Source organism: Hetaerina americana, unplaced genomic scaffold (assembly GCF_022747635.1).
Source record: "Hetaerina americana unplaced genomic scaffold, ioHetAmer1.1.p SCAF_3, whole genome shotgun sequence".
Lineage (NCBI taxonomy): Eukaryota > Metazoa > Arthropoda > Insecta > Odonata > Calopterygidae > Hetaerina > Hetaerina americana.
The window spans coordinates 67,494,319-67,517,851 of NW_027286874.1; the positions used below are offsets into that span (position 1 = coordinate 67,494,319).

A 23,533-nucleotide genomic window follows, 5' to 3' on the forward strand; every position below is an offset into this window, starting at 1 on the left:
AACAGACGTCGCAGAAGGAATTGGTTAGCTCTTCAATTACGGACCCAACAACGTCAGATTGAAAGGCAGCAAGTTGGACATGACTCCACTGCAGAGCAGGTGCGCATACGCCGCAAATTAAGCAAGCAGAGGGAGCGTTATGCGGCCCACAAAGGGTCGCGTAATCCACCCTGGGTGCCTATCCAGAAGACCCCACGGTTGTTGTCCACAAGTGCATCTGCTTGCCGCCGCTTTCTGCACAAGGCAGAACTAATGGGAGTGGACACAGCAGCATTGGAGGTGCAGGAGGCTCAGGTGGCCTCACTGATGGATGTCAGGAAGAAATGGCACATTCCTCCAGCGTTCAGGTACAAACCTTCCCCAGGTGTCAAAGGCATGCTTATTTAACTTGAGCATTAGAAACATACCATTGTAGGCCTCAGGTGCTTAAAACCCTTCTGGCTACCCTAATTCAAGCTTCAAAGTCTTCAGAAGCTTTGGTGTAAGCATTCAGTTCCCATGTTGAGTGCATTTACAGTCTGAGAGGTGGAGAACTTTGAGTTGAATGGTGCATACACAATTTGGTATCTTAGATCAAAAGAATTTTAATATGTGACTATTTGTTTGTGATGTTCTGCTTTTCTTTTGGCTATCAATTACGTGAAGCTGCTGTCATAAGAAATTATGAGTAAACCAAAATATCTTTGTCAAAAATTTTTAGTAGCCCTAGCAAAGTTTTGTTAACGAATTCTGGCATGTGTGTCCAGCTCTAGCCAACACCAATTTTGATTCAACATTGAACTTTAAGCTCCTAAAAATGATATGGTGAAGTAGAACAATCTATCAAGTTATAATGCTTTAAAGTTACTGCAGTTTGAAACTGATCACAGTACACTGAAACATCAGCTTGGCTAAGAGGTAATGATTTTAGATGGATAAATATCTTCAGTTCTTGTTGAGTTTGCTATATTTTAAGAAATCATCCAATATAAGTCATTTAAGTTGAACCAAATTATCCCAACAGTATACAAGTTTGCTGCAAAAAATCTTATGTGATTATTTGGTTGTTTAGGTGATGGTAACATGATACTGGATCCTTGTAAAAATGTCAATCAGAATATTGAAGGTAGGGAATGAACACTTGACTGAAGTTAAAAACTGTTGACCCGATCAATTTAGTCTGAAGGATGATTTTATCATATGTCTAGAATTGAGTGTCATATATTTCAGTGAACCTCCCATCCTGTTACCCATGCAGCTTTTATGCATAGCATAGCTATGATCTCAGTAATTTTCATTGTATGCTGCTCTTGCCTGGGAAAGTGTGAATAGAAACATTCGGTGGAAATACTATTATTGCAAAAATTTTTATGATGTATGAAATAGAAAACTTTCTAGATTGTTGACGTCTTTTTTTAGCTGGCCTTATATTTTATGTTTATTTAATACTAATAGTATGTCATAACTTTGGAAAGTATTCAGAATCTGAGTGTATGGAAGTGTGAACATTTTCATCACTTAAATTTGTATGTTCTCTCAGAAAACAAGTATTGTTTTCAAGTTACATGGTCATATTTTATGAGGTTTGTGGACTTTTTTTCCATTGTTATTCTTTTTACTTTATGAATGTAAATGTTGTGTCCATCTAATTTTTTAGTGTTGAATTCATTGGATACTATCTTGACCGAAATGTGAGGCTTACATCATTGAAGAGAAGGATAAATGAGCTCCTAGATGCCAGAGATCAATTACTCAATGAAGAGAATAATCTGAGAGTCAAGTGTAATCAGGTGGGACTGGTATATTATTCAATCTATCAGACCATTACTTATTTCTTGTAACCTGCATATTAGCTTCTTTTTTGTATATCATAATCATAAAAACTATTTACATAAATATTGTATATGCAATGAAGTGGAATGCATGCATTTATATCAATAAATAAAAAAATATATAACATAAAAACATTGAAAAAGTCTTAAGAAAATTATTTTGTATGATTTCTTTTATACCTTAATTTGCTGAGCTTTACAAAAGTATACAGTGGTCTTTTCAGAATTTTATGTTATTTTTATTTTGCTGCTCTTTCCTTTTGACTCAACACATTTTATAGGTTTGAAAAAAAGCTGATCAAGACAAGACTTCTTTCAAATGGAAGTGTTTGGTGGTCATTTTCTCAGTTTCCAATGGTTATAATGTCACTTTCATTTTTTTGAATCCCTGTTTTTGAAGCTTGTAGTTGCTGGCTATTTAACTGGGACTTGACATGTTTAGTGAAGCAAATGTTGTTACAGCTTTACAGAGACAACATGGAATTAAGTAAAGCAAATGCAGCTCTTTGGGAATCAGTACAGAAGCTGCATTCCTTTGTCCAATCTGTGGCCCCTGGAACAGCCCTCCCTGCGATAAGTCTTCCTTCTCCAGCAGCACATCTCCCTGGCCCTGGAGCCACTGCGGGTGGGGTCATGCCATCGCAGACTGCCACGGCGACACACTCTAATCCATCAAGCTCAGCATCTTCAGTAGCTTCAGCACCAACCATGAGGAACACTACAGCCAATGGCTTCAGGGATTCTAATGGTATTTATTCCTTATCCAAAATTTTCATTTTCCAAAATTGTGGACAGATTGATAGTAGATGATCCTTGATTCGTATTGAGTAAATTATCACTTATAGTTAACAAACCTGTTTTGGAAAATTATCTTTAAATAATAAAAAACTTCCGTGAAAATTAATGGAGAAATTAAAAATATATATTGATTGCCATGTAACAAATTGCTGTTAAGTAATGTATGACTCTGGTTTTCAATTCCCCGGCAATCTAAGTTGATAGTAAACTTTGTTACTTAAAATATGCTAATTACATACTAATATTCTCTGTTTTACAGAAATCTAGATCTTCCTTTTTTCTATGATACTTCTAGAAGTCCACTTTGTAAGCATTCCCCAAGTTACATGATTAATTCATTCCAACGTTGGCTGCTAAGTCAAAAATTACTCTGGTAATAATGATAGAGTAAGAGAAATGCAGAGACTAGCATGCAGCAAAAGCTATAGAGTCTCCTTTTAAATTCAAGAACTAATGTTAGTTTCACTTAGAAATGTAAACGATGAAAAATTCCTGATACTCCACTAAATTCCCTTTTTAAATAGCTATTCAAGATAAATAACCTGCAAATACAACTAAAGTACAGTATCAGTCAGCATGATATATCTTATGTCAGAGAAATTGCCTAGTTATCACAATTCTGTGGTCATAATATGTTGTATAATGTGTCATGGCAGCCTCAAGTCATGAAGTAGTTAAATTATTTCAGTTAATAGTTTGTCCATAACACTTTGTTAAGGTTTACAAATAGCAATACAAATTTTCTGTTTCAGTCATAAAAGTTTTGGCATGTTAAGGGAGAAATGGAATTTTTTCCCTAGCTAGGTTTGTAGGTTCTAAGTGGATGGTGTTGTTTTTGAATGGGCAGCTATAGAACAGGGCAATATGACATTAAAATGCAAAAAATTTCACCAGAAATCGAGGGATCCTGGTTCAAATCCTGGTCGAGGTAAATGATTTTTTGTGAAATTCCTGCATTTTAATGTGCATTTTTGGATGACTCGATTTAAGTAAGTCACAACTACTCCCATGGTTTTATGATCAATATGGCACATTACGAGGGTTGCTATTCATATTTTTAGCTTTGACAACACTAAGTGCTTTAGGCACCATCTGACGTTTCCATCTGAAATTTTGACCCTTTTAAGGCAAACTTACTTCAGAACATTTTGATGGTTGGTCATAACTTGTGTTCTTTACAGTGACTCAAAAATATTGTCCCGGCAAAAAAATGGAGGTAACTCTTGAACACTTTTGTGCGATGATTTTTTATGACTTTCGACGTGGATTGTCAAGACAATAGTGCATCGATCAACTTACTTCCACTGTTGGCGATTAAGCCACATCCCTAGCCACTGTGAAACGCTGGTATAACGAATTCCATCATGGCCGCCATTTGCTCAGCGACGAAAGTCATGACAGTTGTCCAAAATCAGTCGTTGTTCCAGAAAACATTGATGCTGCGCAAGAACTAGTAAAGGAAGATCGTCATGTGACTTATCGTGCAATTGAGGCATCCATGGGGATTAGTATGATGAGCATCAATAAAATATTGCCTGGATATATAGCTCTGAAAAAAATTTGTTCGCGTTGGATCCCGCATAATTGACAAAAGCTCAAAAAGATGCTCATGTCAATTGGTGCAATGCTCAGCAAATACAATCGCAGTGCATCAAAAGCTGTGTATAACATCTACACAGATGATGAATCTTGGATCTATGCATATGAGCCCAAAACAATTCAGCAATCCACTGTATGGACCTTCAAAGACAAGCCAAATCCGACAAAAGTGATGCGTGCACGAAGCACATCAAAGCAAATGATCGCCTGTTTCTTCGGAAAAACTGGTCATGTGACAACCGTACCATTAGAGCAACATAGAACTGGGAATTCTGAATGGTGCACGAGCATTTGTTTGCCTGAAGTGCTTGGTGAAATACGGAAAAAGAAGCTACAATGAAGGATCATTCTTCATCATACAAATGCAAGCTCTCACAGATCGGTTGAAACAACTACCTATTTGACTGGCCAAAATGTTGAATTGATGGGTCATCCCCTGTACAGACCTGATTTAGCACCAAATAACTTCTTTTTATTCCCATTAATCAAGAAAAAATTGTATGGCCAACATTTTTTGGCACCTGAAGAAGCCGTTGATGCATTAAAAAACAATGTTTTGGAGGTACCTCAATCAGAGTGGAAAATGTGTTACGAAAATTGGTTTGAGTGCATGTGAAAGTGTATTGATTATCATGGAGAATACTGTGTAAAACAATAAAGCCATTTTCAACCATAAATTACTGTCTTTTCATTATTAAACTGAAAATATAAATAGCAACCCTCCTAAAGCTCATTTCAATGAAAGAAAAAGAAAATAAATGGTTATTTAATGATGGATTGAGTGTAATGCTACAAATTGAGTGCATTATTGTATGCAGGATAACTGCTTGAATCTCATTCCTTCTTCAATAACAGCAGGCTAGCATAAAAAAAACCTCAGCTCATTTTGATCTGTTTTGATGTTGTTAAGGCATAAATAAAATAATATTTGTGATTCCGCTGAGTTTTAGTGAGTTTGTTACATCTCTTTTCAGAACCGATGCCTTTGTCATTCAATGAGTGTGGAATCTGCCATAAGACATGCGATCAGCACCTCCTTGCCAAGTGTGACACTTGTCACAAATTCTACCATTTGGGCTGCCTGAATCCACCTTTGAGCCGCATGCCCAAGAAGACCAAACTGATGGGATGGTAAGTAAAGATGAAAGTGCTACTAATCATGTTCGAATATATGTTTTCCCATGCTGTTGCTCATTGTTTCTCTTTGTGAAGCCACAGTCTCATTAATTCTTGCAGAGCTCCTCTAATCCTTAAGGCTATGTAATTATATTAGATAAGTTTTTTGTGATTATTACAGTATCTTCTAACAAATAATTGCAGAATAATCAACTCTTGGGAAATTCATTGCTCAAGTAAATGGGTACTCCATAAAGTGGTCCCAATATTTGTAAGATCTTAGTAGAAACCTTTGAGCTTATGCTTTTTATAATAAAATCAATAATTTACATTAATCGTTTTTAATATACTCAGGTAATTGCATTCGTTTTTCTCATTATGAATAGGCACTGGGTTTATCTTGTTTTGTGATATTTGCATTTATTAAAGTTATCTTCATAATTATAAATGAGCCATAACCTGATATGTTATTGAAATGAATCTCATAACATTACAGGTCTATATTAATTACTGACTCAGTAATTAGCTTGTGAAAGTATTTGAGTCATCCTAATCATTTCTTTTTAATATTGGTGACAGTTTCCTCAATTATTTGAAATTTGAAGTTCCTTTAAATTGCATAAATTCCAAGTTCTGAAGTAGCCATTATTAATCCTCGTCCTGATCATTGGATAGTGATTTTTAAGGTTTAAATTTTGCTCTATATTCATTAATATTTCTGTAATACCTTGCTATTGCAACTCAAGGACTGACTGTAAATATATTCTTAAGAGCATAGCAGGAAATCGGAGAAAACCATTGTCTTCTGCTTCGTTACTTGTGGATATCAAGTGTAGTAGCTAATTCATTCCATACACTCAGTATGATACTCATTATTAGTTATAAAAGTGTAAAGTGGAATTATGATTATTATTGGTTACCGGTTAAGGTAGGTTTTTGGATAGACACAGCTACTAAATAAATATTTTGTGACTCCTAACAAAACACAAAATCCAATATCCTACTCTACATCTGGTCCTTCTTCATCTCTGAGTACTTTCTTCCTCCCTTCATCCTGTCCAACATCCCTATCCTGTTCATTCCCTTCCCTCGTTTGCCTAACATTCTCCCCTCTATTACAGTCTTCAACATCCCACTGATGGTCAATAACCCCTTCATCCACTTTCCCTGCCTCCATAGGATTTCTCCCAACAAACCTGTCTCTTCGCCCACCATACCAAGTACTTCCTCATTTGTTTTCTTCTCTGTCCATTTCACCTTCTCCATTCTTCTCTTCACCCACATTTCAAAAGCCTCCAGTCTATGTCTATCCTCCTGCTTCAATGACCACGTTTCCGCACCGTACATAACTACGCTCCATATCAAAGTTTTTACGAGTCTTTTCTTAACGTCCTTACTCAACCTCCCTGTCATCAACTCCCTACTACTTTGACCATGTTGGTCCAAAACACTTCCGAGATACGTAAACTGTTCTACCTGCTCTAGTTTTTGCCCTCATATTTTAATGTTTAGCTTAGCCTTTTTCTTTCTAGAAAATCACTTAACCTTTGTTTTATTAATATTGATTCTCATACCATACCTGTTGCACTGAATTTCCAATTCACTCAGCAATGCTTGCAACCCCTTGGCTGACTGACAAACTAAAGCTTGGTCATCAGCAAACCTGACTGATTTTACGAATTCCCTGCCCACTTTCATTCCTACCTCCAGTTCTTCCCCTGCCTCTTTAATCATTTCCTCCACAAGTACATTGAACAACAATGGTGATAATGGGTAGCTCTGCCGTACACCTCTTCCTAACACTGCCCATCTGGACTCCCTGTTCCCCACTCGCACCTGAGCAGTCTGAGACATGTACAGGTTGCGGAAAAGCCTCCTTTCCCTCCAATCTATTCCTATTTTCTGCAATATACTCATTAGTTTTTCCCAATTCACTCTATCAAATGCTTTTTCGAAATCTACAAAACGGGCAAATACCTCTTGGTTGTATTTTATATTCCTCTCGATTAATAATCTCATTACTGCAATGGCATCAAGCATACCTCTCCCATTCCTAAACTCAAACTGATCATCCCCTAAGTAATCATTTGCCCTACCCTATGTCCTTCTGTTTATGATCCTGAGAACAACTTTAGCTGCGTGGGATATCAAACTTATTGTCCTGTAGTCCTCACATGATGTAGCGTTTACCTTTTTCAGAATAGGAACTAAAACTGATCTCACAAAGTCTTCCAGCCAGATTCCTTCCTCATAGATACTACGAATCAGCCCATATAGCCTCTTCCTTCCACATTTTCCTAAACATTTCAGTAGTTCCGCAGGAATGTTATCCACCCCCACGGCCTTATTTAGTTTCATTGCCTTTAATGCCCTGTCTATCTCATCGTTGAGTATGCCTGGACCTAAGCTATCTTCCTCTATGTCATGTTCCTTTTCTATGTCTAACTTTGTTGGTCTAAGTTTTTTACTCTACTGTTCTTTTATATATTCTTTCCATCTCTCTTGAATCTTTCCTGTGTCAGCTATTATCTTACCCGCCTTATTTCTAACTGTCAGTATAGATCTTCCTTTCTTACTTCCCGATAAAGATGTAACTTTGCTGTACAGCGCACCAATTTCACCCTTACTCTGCAAACTTTCCATATCCTCACACTGCGTCTTCCACCATGCTTCCCTTGCCCTATTTGTTGCCCACCTCAATTTATTGTTTAATTCTTTGTATTTCATTTTGCCTAACTCTGCATCTACATTCTTCCATTTTCTCTTCTCATCCATCTTTTTAATCATCTCATCCGTGATCCATAGTTTCCTAGTCCTTTTCGGGTTAATGGTTCCAATAGTGTCTTTTGCAGCTTTAGACCACCCTTTCTTGATACTTTCCCATTTTTCTTCGATAATACTTAGCTCTTTACCATCCTCCATGATTTCCTCTACCGCCTGTTTGTACTCCATCCTTTTCAATCCATTTAATGCTTCTTCATTCCATTTCCTAACCCACCGCCCCTGCCTTATCTTTTTGAAACGGACGCTACTGATCATAATAACTAAATTGTGGTCAGAGTCCGCATCCGCTCCCGGGAAGCTGTGCAAATTTATCACACTGTTCCTAAACCTGTGTCTAACCAGAATATAATCTAGCTGATACCTTTCTGAGTTACCTGGTATTTTCCATGTGTAACTGCATTTTTGTGGTGTCTAAACCAAGTGTTGGTGATGACTAACCCCTGTCTCCTGCAGAACTCAACTGCTTTCACCCTGTGGTCATTCCTCATGCCTAAACCGTAGTCCCCCACCTCATCACCAACTTTTCCTTCGCCTACTGTCGCAATCCAATCCCCCTTCACTATGAAATGTTTCCCTGAGGGAACACACGTGATTATGTCCTCTAATTGATCGTATATCCTATCGACCTCTTTTTCCTTATGGTTGTCCGGTGGCATGTATACCTGAAGAATAACCAAGTTCGTCGGTTCTGCTTTTTTCTCTACTAGTAATATTCTTTCCGTTACTTGCTCTATGTTGACTACGCTTCTTCTTATCTCTTTATTTAATACTATGGCAACCCCTCGTTGGCTCTCGTCCCCGCCGCCGTGTATTATTTTATAATTATCACTCCAGTAATCCCCGCTATCCTTCCAACGCACCTCGCATAGGCCTAAAATATCTATTTTTCCCCTTTCCATCTCTTACTTAATATTCTCTAATTTTCCTGTCCTCAACATCGTCTGAACATTCCGTGTTCCTATACTAACTAAATTGGTCATCTTCTTTTTCCTATTCTGTCCTGCTGCTGTCGGTTTTCCCTTGCAAGGGTTTCATGGGATGACGACCGCGGAAGCCTTGCCTCTCCCACTGCCGGGCACAACACATGGCCGATTGGGCCAAGCCCCATAGTTGCCAGGGCTCATATTCTCTGTAGTGACCATCATATTTTTCTTGGGAATGATAATTGAGGTGGTTTCCCCTTGCCTTCCTCAATAGTGTTTTTAATGTGACACCATCACTTACTGGCCGCCCCACTAGGCTCAAATGCCATTGCAGCCGCCTCACTGAGGAAAAGACGTTGTGTGGATTACCTTTCGTCTGGCTCCTAACCTTCGACCTATCTGGCATGGGTGAACCTACCAGGAGCAATTATTATTGCTCCCGCCAGCACAGCTCTAAGGGTCATTGGAACGCACAAGCCCTTCCACCATGTCAAGGTTGTAGTCCAGCGAGGGATGCTGGAATATCATAATTAATTGATAATTGGCAATTTTCTACAAAATATTAAGTCCACAAAATATTATTCCATTAGATATTAATATTATAAAATGTTGTGTAAAAGTGTGGTTAAATTTAACCCTGATCTTATACCACCAAAGTATATAAGGAATCTGTCAACGGGTGCCTCTTTGGCATGAATGAGATTAAGATTAGCCTTGTTCCAGGAGGAAAGCAATTTTTTTCATATTGTCAGAATTTTGCTATTTGCTATTTAATGCTTATAGGCAGTGTTCAGAGTGTGACAAGGAATCTTCTGGTTCAGAAGTGGAGTGTGTGGACACTGAGGCACCTCGTAAACTGAGACGCAACCACAAGGAAGGAGAGCCTATTACTGCTGACCAACCAACGCCCAAGGTAAATTTATCTATGTGGCGGGTGCAAATTGTCATTTCTTGAATGAGTGATTGAAAGAAATAGTGGTGATTCCATTATCAGGAAACTTTTGCATCTCTATGTGTACGAGGCATCACCATCGTAAAAGCAAATGTCTCTAGGCAGCTTTCTAGTAAAAAGGAATAATAAACTATTTATTTTGTTTCTTTTTTACTTTTATGCATCGAGTTTGCAATCCCGGTTGCTTCGATCCGCGATAGAAGAAAAGATGAGCATGATCAGCAATCCTAAGCAATGTATATATATATATATATATATATATATATATATATATATATACATACATACATATATATATACATATATATATGCTATATATATATGTATATATATATATGTATATACATACATATATATATATATACATATATATATATATATATATATATATATATATATATATATATATATATATATATATATATATATATATAAATTTCTTTGGATAAACCTTGCACATAATTTATTCTTTTTGGAATGAAATGCACTATCATATTTTACATTAAGTTTTGTGTGAAAAGTTGTTTCCCTAAATTAGTGTTTTGCTTTTGCGAGAGAGATTGCAGAATAAATTATCCTCATTGTATGAGGTTCCACTGTGTTTAACATTTCTGTGTCAAATATTTGGTGCATGTTTCATATTCTTCTTCCAACTCCTTCAGAAGAAGGTATGATTGGTCGGTGTTAGTCATTCATGGAAATTTTAATTTCCTTCCTTATTAGTAATGGAAATGATTTTATTTCTGGTGACAGTGGCTTTTTGTGTTTACTGCAGGATTTTTTCGGAGCTGTTAAAATGTTTAGTCAATTAATCTATAAATTTTGGCTTAAGAGAGGTAAAAATAAATCCCAGTAATATGTAAGTTCTCTTATTCATTTTCTTTTAACTGCCTTGTAATGCGTTGAACAATGTTTTGTAAATCATTTATAAATATTTTATAATTCATCCTGAAATTAGATAATTGTCTGACCCAGTCTGTGTACTTTTTCATGTAATAAAAGTAGGCTCCTTGGGCCTAAGCTTTAAGCAATCAAGTGCATCCCTCAGGTTGCAGATGGTGGGTAAACCTCTCGTCATAGCGGTTAACAGCCAAATAAGTGAGTTAACTAGATGAACAAGCAGCTTTGGTCGTTTTGCAGTGATACTTAAGAGGACTTTAAAGACCAGTCTATGACAAAAAAATAAAAAAAAGTCTCATACAGAAAGTCTTTCGAGGTGAAGTGACTTAGCAAATGGCTACCGCCAAGCAATAGGCCACCAATTACCTGGAGAAGGGGTTAGCAACACTCATCTCTTTACAGGAATAGTAAAAATTAGTTTAGCGTTTGGAAGTTCTAGGGAAGTGAAGTGAAAGAAGAGGAGAAAAACTTGGAATTCTGCAAACAATACATTAATGGTGGCAAATACTCTCTTTAAGAACCACCCACAAAGATGAGACAAGTGGAATGTGCTTGGAGATGTAAGAAGGTTGACTGCATACTTGTGAAACAGATTTAGAAATCAAATAAAAGGCTCCATAAGCTACCTGGGGGCAGATATTGAGAGTGACTACAATTATATTGCTAATGAAGTGCCATGGGGCTCGAGATGGTGCGGGGGCTAACGTACTGTCTTCCCACCCAGAGGGCCCGGGTTCAAATCCCGGTGGTGTTGAATATTTTTCAGAGGTATCTCGATCCCTACTTGAGGTGCTTTGTGGAGGGCACTTTGAGTGACTACGCCGTCCGTCGGATGGGACGTTAAGCTGCGGACCCCTTGGCGCCGTTCGTAAAGAGTAGGCTAATGCCGACGCCAGGTTTCTCTCCACCCTTCATCCTTTCCTGTCCATCCCCTATGGCGCAAATGACCTCAGCTGTCGGTCACCTCCCCTAATTACTACTACAATGAAGTGCCATCTGAAATTGAAAAAGCTAAAGAAGAAAATGAAGACTCAATGGGAGTTAGGCAGATTGAAGGAAATCAAGACTAAGGGAAAATTGGAAAAGAGAGTGAAAATGGTTACCACACTGGATCAATTGAATAAAAGAAAACATGGAGAATTTTTAGCTGCAAAAAACTATAGACCAAAGGAAACCTGTGAAAAAGAAATCATTAAACGCAGACAAAAGTATTGGATTTGATAGAGAAGAAGAATTGAGGAAAGGCAGCTATTTATACAGAAAGCTTAGAAATGAAATCAGGAAGATTTTAGCTTGGAAAAGCAAGAAGAATCAGAGAAGAATGGTCAAAGAACCTGTGAGAGAACAAGCTCAACATAGACTTGCCCAGGAAAAAGTTGAAGTAGTTTATAGATCCAGGGGGCATCATTTCAATGAACTCAGGGAAAACAGCATTTCCATTCAGGATAGCAAAGGAGAAATTCTTACTGAAGATTAAGACAAAGTGAAGAGATGTGAAGGGTATATGGAGTAGCATGGAAAAGAAATGCAATGTAAAATACAGGAAAAATATGATAAATTGACGATTATGAGAAAGACTATAGCCTCAGGTCTGAATTTCATTCCACAGTGAAATACTGGTCAAATATGGAAATCAAGATTCCAGGGAATAATGATGTACTTTCAGGACTTCACAAAAATTCAGGAAATAGGTATCAGGCAGAGCTATACAACCAAAAAACCTGATAAACTTCACACTTTCTGGCTTTGTTTCATGGTATTGTTTGATGTCCATATTAAATGAATTTGTAATTTTCTACTAACTGTTACTTGATAATGCCGCAAGTCAGTGAAATGTATTGTACCTTAAAATAAAGTCTGTGTTAAATTAAAAACTCATTTAATATGGACTAAAACCTGATATTTATATGAGAAGAGAAATACTGATGGACTTAAAGTAGATTGTTCTTGCCCCTGTGCCAAGAAGGAAAAAGGCAGAAAAATGTGAAAATTTCAGAACAATCAGTTTCACGACACATGCATGGAAAATTCTGACAAGAATGATCTCCTGAAGAAAGGAGGAGGATGCAAAAGAGTATTCTAATGGCGACCAGTTTGGATTCAGAAGTAGAGGAATAAGTTACGCAATCTTGCCCTCTTAATTGCCTCCAGATTAATTGAAGCGAAGAGGATAGAGAAATATCAAACTATCTATATTGTCAAATTCCAAAGAAACTGCGGGAGATGCCGCAACAGTAACTTTTAACGGAGTCATCCGCTAATGTGCATTTCAATGCAACGATTTCAGAGTGTAAAAATCATTCGCCTTGACTGGGATTCGAACCCAGATCCCTCAATATCCGGTCGAGTGCTTTAGCCACTTAAGCTACCGAGGCGTCCCCTTAAACTCTGAAATTTTGAGGCTTTTAAAGGAACAAGATGTTGTGACGAAATACCGTACATACAATGTCACAGGCATTCGTAGTCGTGCGCAAGGCGCCACAGTCCACGAGGTTAAAGCCAACTTTAAACACTTATGGTGTTTTCACTTTGACAAATTCCAAAGAAACTGCGGGAGATGCCGCAACAGTAACTTTTAACGGAGTCATCCGCTAATGTGCATTTCAATGCAACGATTTCAGAGTGTAAAAATCACTGTACGGTATTTCGTCACAACATCTTGTTCCTTTAAAAGCCTCAAAATTTCAGAGTTTAAGGGGACGCCTCGGTAGCTTAAGTGGCTAAAGCACTCGACCGGATATTGAGGGATCTGGGTTCGAATCCCAGTCAAGGCGAATGATTTTTACACTCTGAAATCGTTGCATTGAAATGCACATTAGCGGATGACTCCGTTAAAAGTTACTGTTGCGGCATCTCCCGCAGTTTCTTTGGAATTTGTCAAAGTGAAAACACCATAAGTGTTTAAAGTTGGCTTTAACCTCGTGGACTGTGGCGCCTTGCGCACGACTACGAATGCCTGTGACATTGTATGTACGGTATTTCGTCACAACATCTTGTTCCTTTAAAAGCCTCAAAATTTCAGAGTTTAAGGGGACGCCTCGGTAGCTTAAGTGGCTAAAGCACTCGACCGGATATTGAGGGATCTGGGTTCGAATCCCAGTCAAGGCGAATGATTTTTACACTCTGAAATCGTTGCATTGAAATGCACATTAGCGGATGACTCCGTTAAAAGTTACTGTTGCGGCATCTCCCGCAGTTTCTTTGGAATTTGTCAAAGTGAAAACACCATAAGTGTTTAAAGTTGGCTTTAACCTCGTGGACTGTGGCGCCTTGCGCACGACTACGAATGCCTGTGACATTGTATGTACGGTATTTCGTCACAACATCTTGTTCCTTTAAAAGCCTCAAAATTTCAGAGTTTAAGGGGACGCCTCGGTAGCTTAAGTGGCTAAAGCACTCGACCGGATATTGAGGGATCTGGGTTCGAATCCCAGTCAAGGCGAATGATTTTTACACTCTGAAATCGTTGCATTGAAATGCACATTAGCGGATGACTCCGTTAAAAGTTACTGTTGCGGCATCTCCCGCAGTTTCTTTGGAATTTGTCAAAGTGAAAACACCATAAGTGTTTAAAGTTGGCTTTAACCTCGTGGACTGTGGCGCCTTGCGCACGACTACGAATGCCTGTGACATTGTATGTACGGTATTTCGTCACAACATCTTGTTCCTTTAAAAGCCTCAAAATTTCAGAGTTTAAGGGGACGCCTCGGTAGCTTAAGTGGCTAAAGCACTCGACCGGATATTGAGGGATCTGGGTTCGAATCCCAGTCAAGGCGAATGATTTTTACACTCTGAAATCGTTGCATTGATCTATATTGTATTCATTAATCCAAAGAAACCTTTGAAAATTTGGTTTGAAATATGATGCATCCTAAAGGGGAATGGAATGCACTGCAAAGATAGGAGATTGATACACACTCTGCATGGAGAGCAAACAGAAGTGATTAGATGTGGGGAAAGCAGGATTAAGGCAGGGTTGCTCATTACTGTTCCTGATATTTGTCTACATTGAAGGACAAAGAGTTCAAGGAAAAACAAGAGTTGGCATGCAAATACACGTAGGATATGATTGCTGTGATTTGCAGACTATGTAGCTAAACTAGCAGAGATGAAAGGAGACTGACAAGGCTGTTATCCATAATGGAGAAACCAATGAAAAAGTATAACCTCAAGGTAAACAAGAGTAAAACTATGGTAACCAACTGTGAAACGGGCAGCATAAGACTCAAATACTTGTTCTTCATTGAGGAATTGATTCAAAAAAGAATAATTAGCCAAGTGAACATATTTTGGCCAAAAAGAGGGCTTCACAGAAATCTTGGCATTTGGATACTCAAAATAATGTGTAATTTCTGTGCATTACCTTCAGTTATCCACTCTCAATGTGAGTGAATTTGTTGATCCCTGGGATTTTGTCTTTCACATAGTTTACCAAAGTGTTTGCTGTTGGATCGGGCGTGAAGTTCCATACCTGAAAATGGTAATGATAACTCCCCAAAAGGGAACATTCTTTAGCAGATTTCCTATGATCGGTGATTTACAGCATCTGCATTTGTAGCTCATTGTGACAAATTCATCTACCCCTCCTGCAGAGAGTTCTTCCACACCACTTTTATCACCTTGTACATTTGGAATTATGAGGTAGCGCTGTATCTTTGATTGATGGGGTAGCACACTGACTTTTTGAGATCAGAACGTACTGCGCTGTGAAATCGCTGCTAAGTTTAGACTGACCGTGGTTCAGTTTTTCAGAAGTGGAAGTCATTGGATCTTGTTGTGAGTTGACTCTTAACAGTATTAGCAAATGATTCTCCCTTCCTTAGATTAGCTTATTTAGTTCCAAGTGAATGTTTTAAAATTACCATTTCTTGTTGGATTATCTTAATATAGAATCAGGTTCGAATCCCAGTCAAGGTGAATGATTTTTACACTCTGAAATTGTTGCATTGAAATGCACATTAGCGGATGACTCCGTTAAAAGTTACTGTTGCGGCATCTCCCGCAGTTTCTTTGGAATTTGTCAATATAGGATGTCAAGTTGGACAGTGTGAACTTATTTGCAGGACAGGAAAAATATTGTAGAAAATATCTCTGCATACAAATGCAGCTTTCAAGAATAGATAATTCAGATTAGTGGATTTAGAATGAAAAATACATGGGCATAATTCACAATAATTTTGTGTAGAATTAAGTATCCCAGAAGTCACACTGGCCTGCACCATAACCAGCCACCGTCTTGTCTTCATAGAGGAAAGAATGACAGAGAAAGGCATAAGATGAACTGACAGAAACAGTTAATGGTAATGTCAATGCAAGAAGCTATGAGGGAATGAAGAGAACTGCAGACTTAGATTACAATACATTCTTTCAATGAAATTATACTTAAAGTGATGTTTTGTTATAAAGCCATTTGTACATATTTGAATATATTTCACTCCTGTATTCATCTTAGGCTGTATCCTGTTTTTTATGTAATATTTTCATTGTATTTTAATTATAAATTTCATATTTTTGCCATTGTTTAGGTGATGGTTCAAAAATTGCCCGAGGCAAGCATGATCCTCAAGCAAGATGTGTCAGTCATAGTTACTCCGATTGATCAGCAAATTCCAATGAGTTCATTCAAACCAGAAGAGATGATCTCTCCAACAAGTATGGTAGTTGTGGGCAGTAGTGGTCGGCCTGGCAAGAAGCGCCATAAGGAGAAGCACCGTGGAGAAGATGGTGAGGAGAGGGACAGGAAGAAGAGGCGCAAGAAGAAGTCTGTCACAAGCACTGAAGAGCTTCCTCCAATCAGCCCTACAAACATGGAGCCCCATCCACGCATTAAAATCAAGGTAACCATGGAAAACAGTGGAACCATGCATACCCGCCACTACATCGTTGTCTATCTTCTGAGTTTTGTTTATTCCCTCGCTAATTAATAATATGCCCACAAATGTATATGCCAAATAACAGTTATATGTTAATGAATATGTTTGCCAATTTCATAAAATCATTTTTTTTCAGAATGCAAACATAGATTTAAAGTTTTCTTTTTCTTATGAAACCTTATCATTTTGAAGGAAAGAGGACTGGGAAAATTTTGTCTTGAAGTACTCAGTTTTGCAATAAATGTGCTTTTATAATAATCAAAATTTCTGATGGGTCTCCATTTGACTATGATGGTAGCATAGGTATTTGCCAAGTCAGAAATTATGATTGCTTGACTAAGGAATGAAGTTTACATATACCATTTATGAGGCATAAATACTTTCAGCAATGAGTACTAGGCCATCCTCAGTTTTTTCCTCACCTTTGTTGAAATCTCAAGGTCCAAATGATTTTATCCTTGAGATTTTGGTCCAAGTGCCTCGAGAGCATTGGGTACCTTAAGAAACATAAGTTGGAATAACTCTACTGAATTATCAAAGCCCTTTCCCAACATTTTGCTTTCAAAATTTGTAGCTTGTCTTCCTGGGTGATTTTTGTTTGTCTATGTATTATTCAAGTGAAGATGATTATTTTCCACTTTTAGTAGTACAAAGTATTATTTTGCCATTGGCACAATGGAGATGGCAGAGATCAATCACAAGATCATTTATTTATGTAATAAATAGTAATGCCTGTTTAGTTTTTATACCTATGTGAATGATACAGAAATGTTCTGGAAGTTCTCTTCTTTCACGTAAGTCAGGCCACTCACTTTTTGCCGTGTAGTACAATATTCCTGATTAATGATTCCCCATAGACTCTAATTTAAGCATCTGTGTTGTATGCGAAAAACCAGACACCTAAGTTCTGAATTACTCAGTATTTCCTGCTTGATCTGTAATGCTCACTGAGGTCAAACCTTTAGTCATGCTTTCTTGAGTGCCATCTGGAGAACACTATTACTGCCACACCATCCTTTCTTATTTGATATTTATCCCCTTTTATTGAGGAGGTTGATATTGCCAGTCGCCTATTAAAAGTTTATCTCATTTGTAGTGGATAATACCAATGAAAAAAATCCTTACTAAATATATCACAGGTTTCTGAAAAATTATGTATTATACTTAGGACTGCATGCATTTTGTAAATTGACTTGTTAATTTAACGTACTAGGGACCCATTTCTTATTGCTGCTAGGCATTTTCCCAGCTCTATAATATAAAATCGTAGGTATTGTTTGCACGTGGGACTAATTCCTGCTAATTGGAATAAAAGGGATAGGAGTGAACATGAAGGGGAGGTTACAAGAACTTGTAAAATTACTTTCAGTTTTGAGAAGCACCTGACTTCTTCCTTATACTTTTCTCTCAGAAGTCGTGTTCCTTCCTCAGTGACCACCTCTACACTACCTCCACACTACCCCTTACCTTTTTTTAGCATGTTATGAATCAACTGGGCTTGATGTATCCAATTTAGGTAATTTTAGCCCATACTTGAGTTGAACTGCATCTTTTTCAGATCAAATCCATCCCAATGCCAGATGGAGTGAACAGGGGTGGCAAGTCTGGAGTGGGTGGCGGTCCTGGCTCTGGAATGCACATGTTTGTGGCAACCACTCCAGAGACTAGTGTGGTGGATTCCACAGTGGTATCTCAGCCAGCACCAGCTGAACCAGCTCCAGTCGAGCCACCTCCATCAGCCGCTGGTGCCCCTCTGGTGAGCAGTCGGAGATCAGGGAGTCGCTCTTCTGCTGGAAATTCTCGTATGGCTCCCAAGAAAGCAAAAGAAGTGGACATAATGACACGTTGTGATGTTTGCTTCCGGCCAGGCTCCAATATTAATTTGGTCCGGTAAGCACAGTTACCCCAAATTTTCAATTTTGTTTTACTTTATTTTAGAGACAAACATATTTTCATTGAAGCCCTGCAAATTTCATGCAAAGAAGGTTCATCATTTGAGGACTCCAAAAATCATGGGAAAAAAGGATTGACTCAGTTTTTTGACACATTAGACCAACAAAAGAAATCAGTCAGTTTTGCTTAGTTTAATGAGTGTTTCTTCTTTAAAGGAAAATTCTTTCACTTAAGAAAATCAATGAAGATGTAACCAAATATTTTTTGGTTAATAATATAGCTTGAGATAGGACCGAGAAGTTTTCAAGTTAGCCTCTGGAAATATGGAGTTAGTGTCTGAGAGAAACAATTTAATTTGAATTTTACGTCTTGACCTTCAATCTCTTTCTTAAAAGTAGAGTAGAGCAGATATTGGGGACTCAAATCACCAAAAATGGCACTGTTGGCTTTTTCAAAATGTTAAATGCATCGAGTACAGAGAGAGAAATCACATAATGTAGCTGATTGAGTGCAGTGCAGTGATAGTGATTTAAATTTTTGTATCAGTTCAAGGCACAGCATTCGATTTCAGATATCAAAATGAGTGAAAAATTACATTTAGTATTTGATGAGGTGCAGAGGTATTTGGGAGGAACAACTAATGGCTGAAATATTGTGGAAGGCGAGGCTGTTTTAAATGCAGCATTTATTATGCTTGTTGGGTGTCAAAGGCACAATACCATACTTCACCTGGGTATTAGTGGGTGAAACAAAGTGGTTTCAGTAGTAGTTTTAGGGGAGGCAACCGACAGCTAAGGTCATTTGCACCATTAGGGACAGATGGGGAAGGAAGGGTGAAGAGAAACCTGGCATCAGCCTACTCTTTGTTGAAAGGCACCAAGGGGTCGGCAGTTAAACGTCCCATCCGACGGACATTGTACTCACTCAAAGTGCTCTCCACAAAGCACCTCAAGGAGGGATCGGGATACCACTGAAAAATATCTACCGTCCCCAGGATATGAACCCATACCCAATCGTTGGGAAGCCTGTACGTTAGCCCCGCACTATTGTGATCACCCTTAAACAAATTAATTCACATAGATTGTTTCATTAGTAACTCAAGCTGGCAACCATACTCATCAGTCCATCTTATCAGAAGGTGTAACCAAATAATCCCTAAGATTCTCTTATGTTACTATTAGGTCGTGGCACTCCAAATTATGGTAATTAATATGACACACTTATAAGAAACAAAAATATGAATTATTGAGACAAAAGATAAGCATACCCCTTAGGTTTCCAAGTAAGTCGACCAAGGGAAGAACCTCTTACCATATGTATCTTTTCACGAGAATGGGAAAGCAATCAAGGGATGAAAACATGATCCTAAACCTTTTATTTTGAAAAGTCTAATGAGTAATGAAATGTGTGAACATATTCATACTACCTATTGCTATTGGCTGAAACCTTATCAAAAGGAATAATGGTCATAATGTGCATGGTCCTTCTGATATCAATGGACTGCAAAAGTCAGAATAGAAGGAAAATCAGGATGGAGCAGTATTATAAAGAGGAGTAGGACAGGGATTTTTGTTTTCACCTAAGCTTTTCCATTAATATGATGAGGGATTGGGGAAATAAATGTGAGGGGCTGTAAGTCTGAGTCAAGGTAGCTGAAAGTTAATTAAGTTGGTGAGATTTGTGGATAACCAAGTATTAGTTAGCTAGTCTGTATTGAATTTGCTAAGATTTTTTCATGGTCCATCACAGATATACTAATAATCTGCAGACTATTTCTTATAATAATAATGGCATGCTATAGCCTTGAGGTATGGAAGTAAAGTTACCCCAGACATTAAATTTAATTAAGGACACACTTCCTTCACATTACTTGTACAGCTCGTGAACAATTTAGTCCAAAGAGAGGATCCCTAAAAAATAAATATAAACCCCGTAAAAAAATAGATAAAGGCCCCAAAGATGATAAAAAATGAGTACAGGAAGCAATGAACCCTCTTCATGAGGTGCAACCTACTGCTATTCCTAAACTTAAAAAAACAAAACAAAAACTAAACTTTACTCTAAAAAGTTAATTAATCCATAAAACTATCATTCATAGCCATTAAATTAGTATAAAAATGAAGCCACCTAACTAAAATATAGTACCAAACTAAACGGTGCCTATAAAATCTCAATATGGTCTCACAATCACCATCAGTTCACAACCCTTCTATCCTTGGGGTACCGCTTCCTAAGTATTCCACTCTCCCTTGTTTGGATGATCAAATCAGGGGTGCATATCAGACCTTCAGAAGCGGTATATACCCCTTTTGAAGGATCTCTCTGGTGGCACCCTTTAAAAATACCATGAATTCAGCTATTTTGGATAGGGAATAAAACGGCTGTCACCAATATTTCCTATTTCCTGACACTGCTATTATAATATCTTATGATGTATGCAATGTTTTATAATCGGAAGTACATAAATAATCTCCATAAACTAGCTTCAGCATCTATGGTGTTAAAATTTGGAAGCATTTTTGTATGGAAAGCCAAAGGAACTAAATTTGAATTGTTAACAAATTTAAAGTTTAAATTATACTGGAACTCAGCTGGTCAAAAACATTAACCGTATCCATTCTGGTTCCAAATGTTGAATAGTATTGCAATAAAGCACTAACTTCATTGCTACTTCATTCAATAAAAGGCCAATTAGTATTATGCCATTCCTAAGTGATTATTTTATTTTTCATCACCTTTCTTATTTATTTTATAGCTGTGACGAGTGCCTCAAATGTTTCCATTTTACCTGTCTGGATCCACCCTTGAAAAAGTCTCCCAAACCTCGTGGATATTCCTGGCATTGTGCTGATTGTGATCCCACTGTAAGTATGTGGTTAGGTATAGGAATCATCTAAACTTTAAAACTGTTTTCAAATTTGATTTTTTATAGCTTAAGAATGAGTGAGTTCAATAATTTATGATATCCATTTAAGTTTATATGAGTATTATAAGTAAATTCTTTTAATTGAATGTTAGTTAATTTAAACATGCCCATTTTATAATTATGCCATTGTTTCATTTTGAAGTATTAATACTGCCCTTTCTTTAATTTTTCAGGACACGGATTCCAAGTCCAATTAAAGTGTATCAAGAAAGATATTTTTACTTACCAACAAAAGGAATGCATTCTTTTACTTGAGAACACTGTAATTTTTAGTGTTTTTTGTCCTGCCTCTTAAGGGGAAATTTTAAGGGGCTAATTCTGAAAATCATATGTTTTCATTTGTGGTTTATTGTTGGCAGGATCATAAGGTATCTAACAAACTTATTAAGTAATTTGAAATCTCTTTTCTACTAAAACCTTTTGCATTTGCATCTGGTTAATAGAGATGTGTATTTTTGTCCATAAATGATCTGGAAATAATCCATATTTAAAAAAATAAATCATAGTATCATTTTTATTAATTTTATTATTCTTTTAATTTTAAATTGATTGGAAGTACAGCACCAACAAATTTATTGTATAAGCAAAAAATCATTAAATTCTCCATACTCTTGTGAATTGTCATTTTGGTATTATAATGTTCAAATCAGCAAGCAAAAAAGTGATACCAGTCTCTATGCATTATTTCTCCAATATATCCCTCACCTTGTAGAGTAGGCTTTCTGTAAATTGCATCTACTTTAGATTTATAATTATCTATAGTAATTCATGGGAAGGTAGATCTTTGAAAATGACAAAAGTGGATATAACTGTATCTCCTTAAATTAAATCAGGGCTACCAATTTTCATGAGTACCATGAGTGTCTCACATTTGCCATATGCATGTATTTGGTTTTTCCTTTATCACCTCTTTGAGCCAATCATTCATTCTATTAACCTTGAAAAAATTTAGGACGTACAGTTATAATTGCTGTAAGTTGATTACTGGCTATTCCCATGCCTAATTAATTTGCAGAAAATTCAAAAGAGCCACAGTATTATCAGTTGCAAAATTCATTCCAATTAGCTTTTAAAAATGTTTTGAGTATTCTGTAATAGTCTTTGTTTAAATCATTTGCTATAAATTATTTTGCTCATTGCTTTAAATTAATAGATACACAGGGTGTGGCAACATAACTTCCTTTTTTGAAAGCATTTTGCATTTTAAAAAAGGAAGTTATGTTGCCGCACCCTGTATCATTTGGAAAAAGTCTCACCAATTTGAGATTACATCCCAGTCTAAGTGCAATTATAGGTTCTACTAGTCATTGTCTTCTGGAGTTATCAACTGCTGCCTGCTGCTGGCCTGTGACCACTCTCCCAAATGTAGATAATCAATGGCGGAGAACATGGCAGCTCAGAAGAATAGCATCCTCTGTCTTTCATGGACAGTGGTATACGGCCTACTCAAGATGGGATCTCAGAGGCCTCAGTCCCTAATCCTCACTGCTTAAACATCCTCCCTGTCTTCCTCCTTATTTTAGTGTTTTCGTATTTTCAGTCAGTGCAATAGGTATGAGAATAAATGAAATAATGTTTATGTAGTTTTCAAGAAAAAGGAAGGCTAAGTTAAATATTAAAATAGGAGTTCATAAACTAGAGCAGTTCGAACAGTTTATCTATTTCGGACATGTTCTGGACCTAAATGGTCAAAGTAGAAGGGACATACATGTAAGTCAAAGAAATGTGTTCGGCTAAGAAGCTTTCAGGAGGAGGAAGGAATTGATGATTGGGATGTTGAGCGAGGATATCAAGAAAAGGCTCGACAAACATGATTGTTTAAGCAAGATGATAAGCATGCATTGGAGGCTTTTGAAATGTGGGGGAGAAGAAGAAAGGAAGAGGTGAAGTGTGGACAGAAAAGAAAACAAACAAAGAGCTAGGCATGGAGGGTAGATTACAGAGGGTTTTTGGGGGAA

At 37.3% G+C, this 23,533-nt stretch overlaps 1 protein-coding gene across 2 annotated transcripts in view; it reads left to right on the plus strand.

Moving 5' to 3' along the window:
* The window catches only part of LOC139690846 (PHD finger protein 14), a 33,536-nt gene extending 11,399 nt beyond the window's left edge, over positions 1 to 22,137 (plus strand). For both annotated transcript variants that reach the window (XM_071588444.1, XM_071588445.1), the window contains exons 8-16: positions 6 to 347; positions 1,637 to 1,769; positions 2,274 to 2,559; positions 5,183 to 5,339; positions 9,815 to 9,944; positions 16,409 to 16,720; positions 18,315 to 18,646; positions 21,405 to 21,513; positions 21,749 to 22,137. In XM_071588444.1, the coding sequence (XP_071444545.1) occupies positions 6 to 347; positions 1,637 to 1,769; positions 2,274 to 2,559; positions 5,183 to 5,339; positions 9,815 to 9,944; positions 16,409 to 16,720; positions 18,315 to 18,646; positions 21,405 to 21,513; positions 21,749 to 21,772 (1,825 nt within the window). In that variant the 3' untranslated portion in view covers positions 21,773 to 22,137. The remainder of the gene's footprint in view (positions 1 to 5; positions 348 to 1,636; positions 1,770 to 2,273; positions 2,560 to 5,182; positions 5,340 to 9,814; positions 9,945 to 16,408; positions 16,721 to 18,314; positions 18,647 to 21,404; positions 21,514 to 21,748) is intronic.
* Positions 22,138 to 23,533: the final 1,396 nt, after the last annotated feature.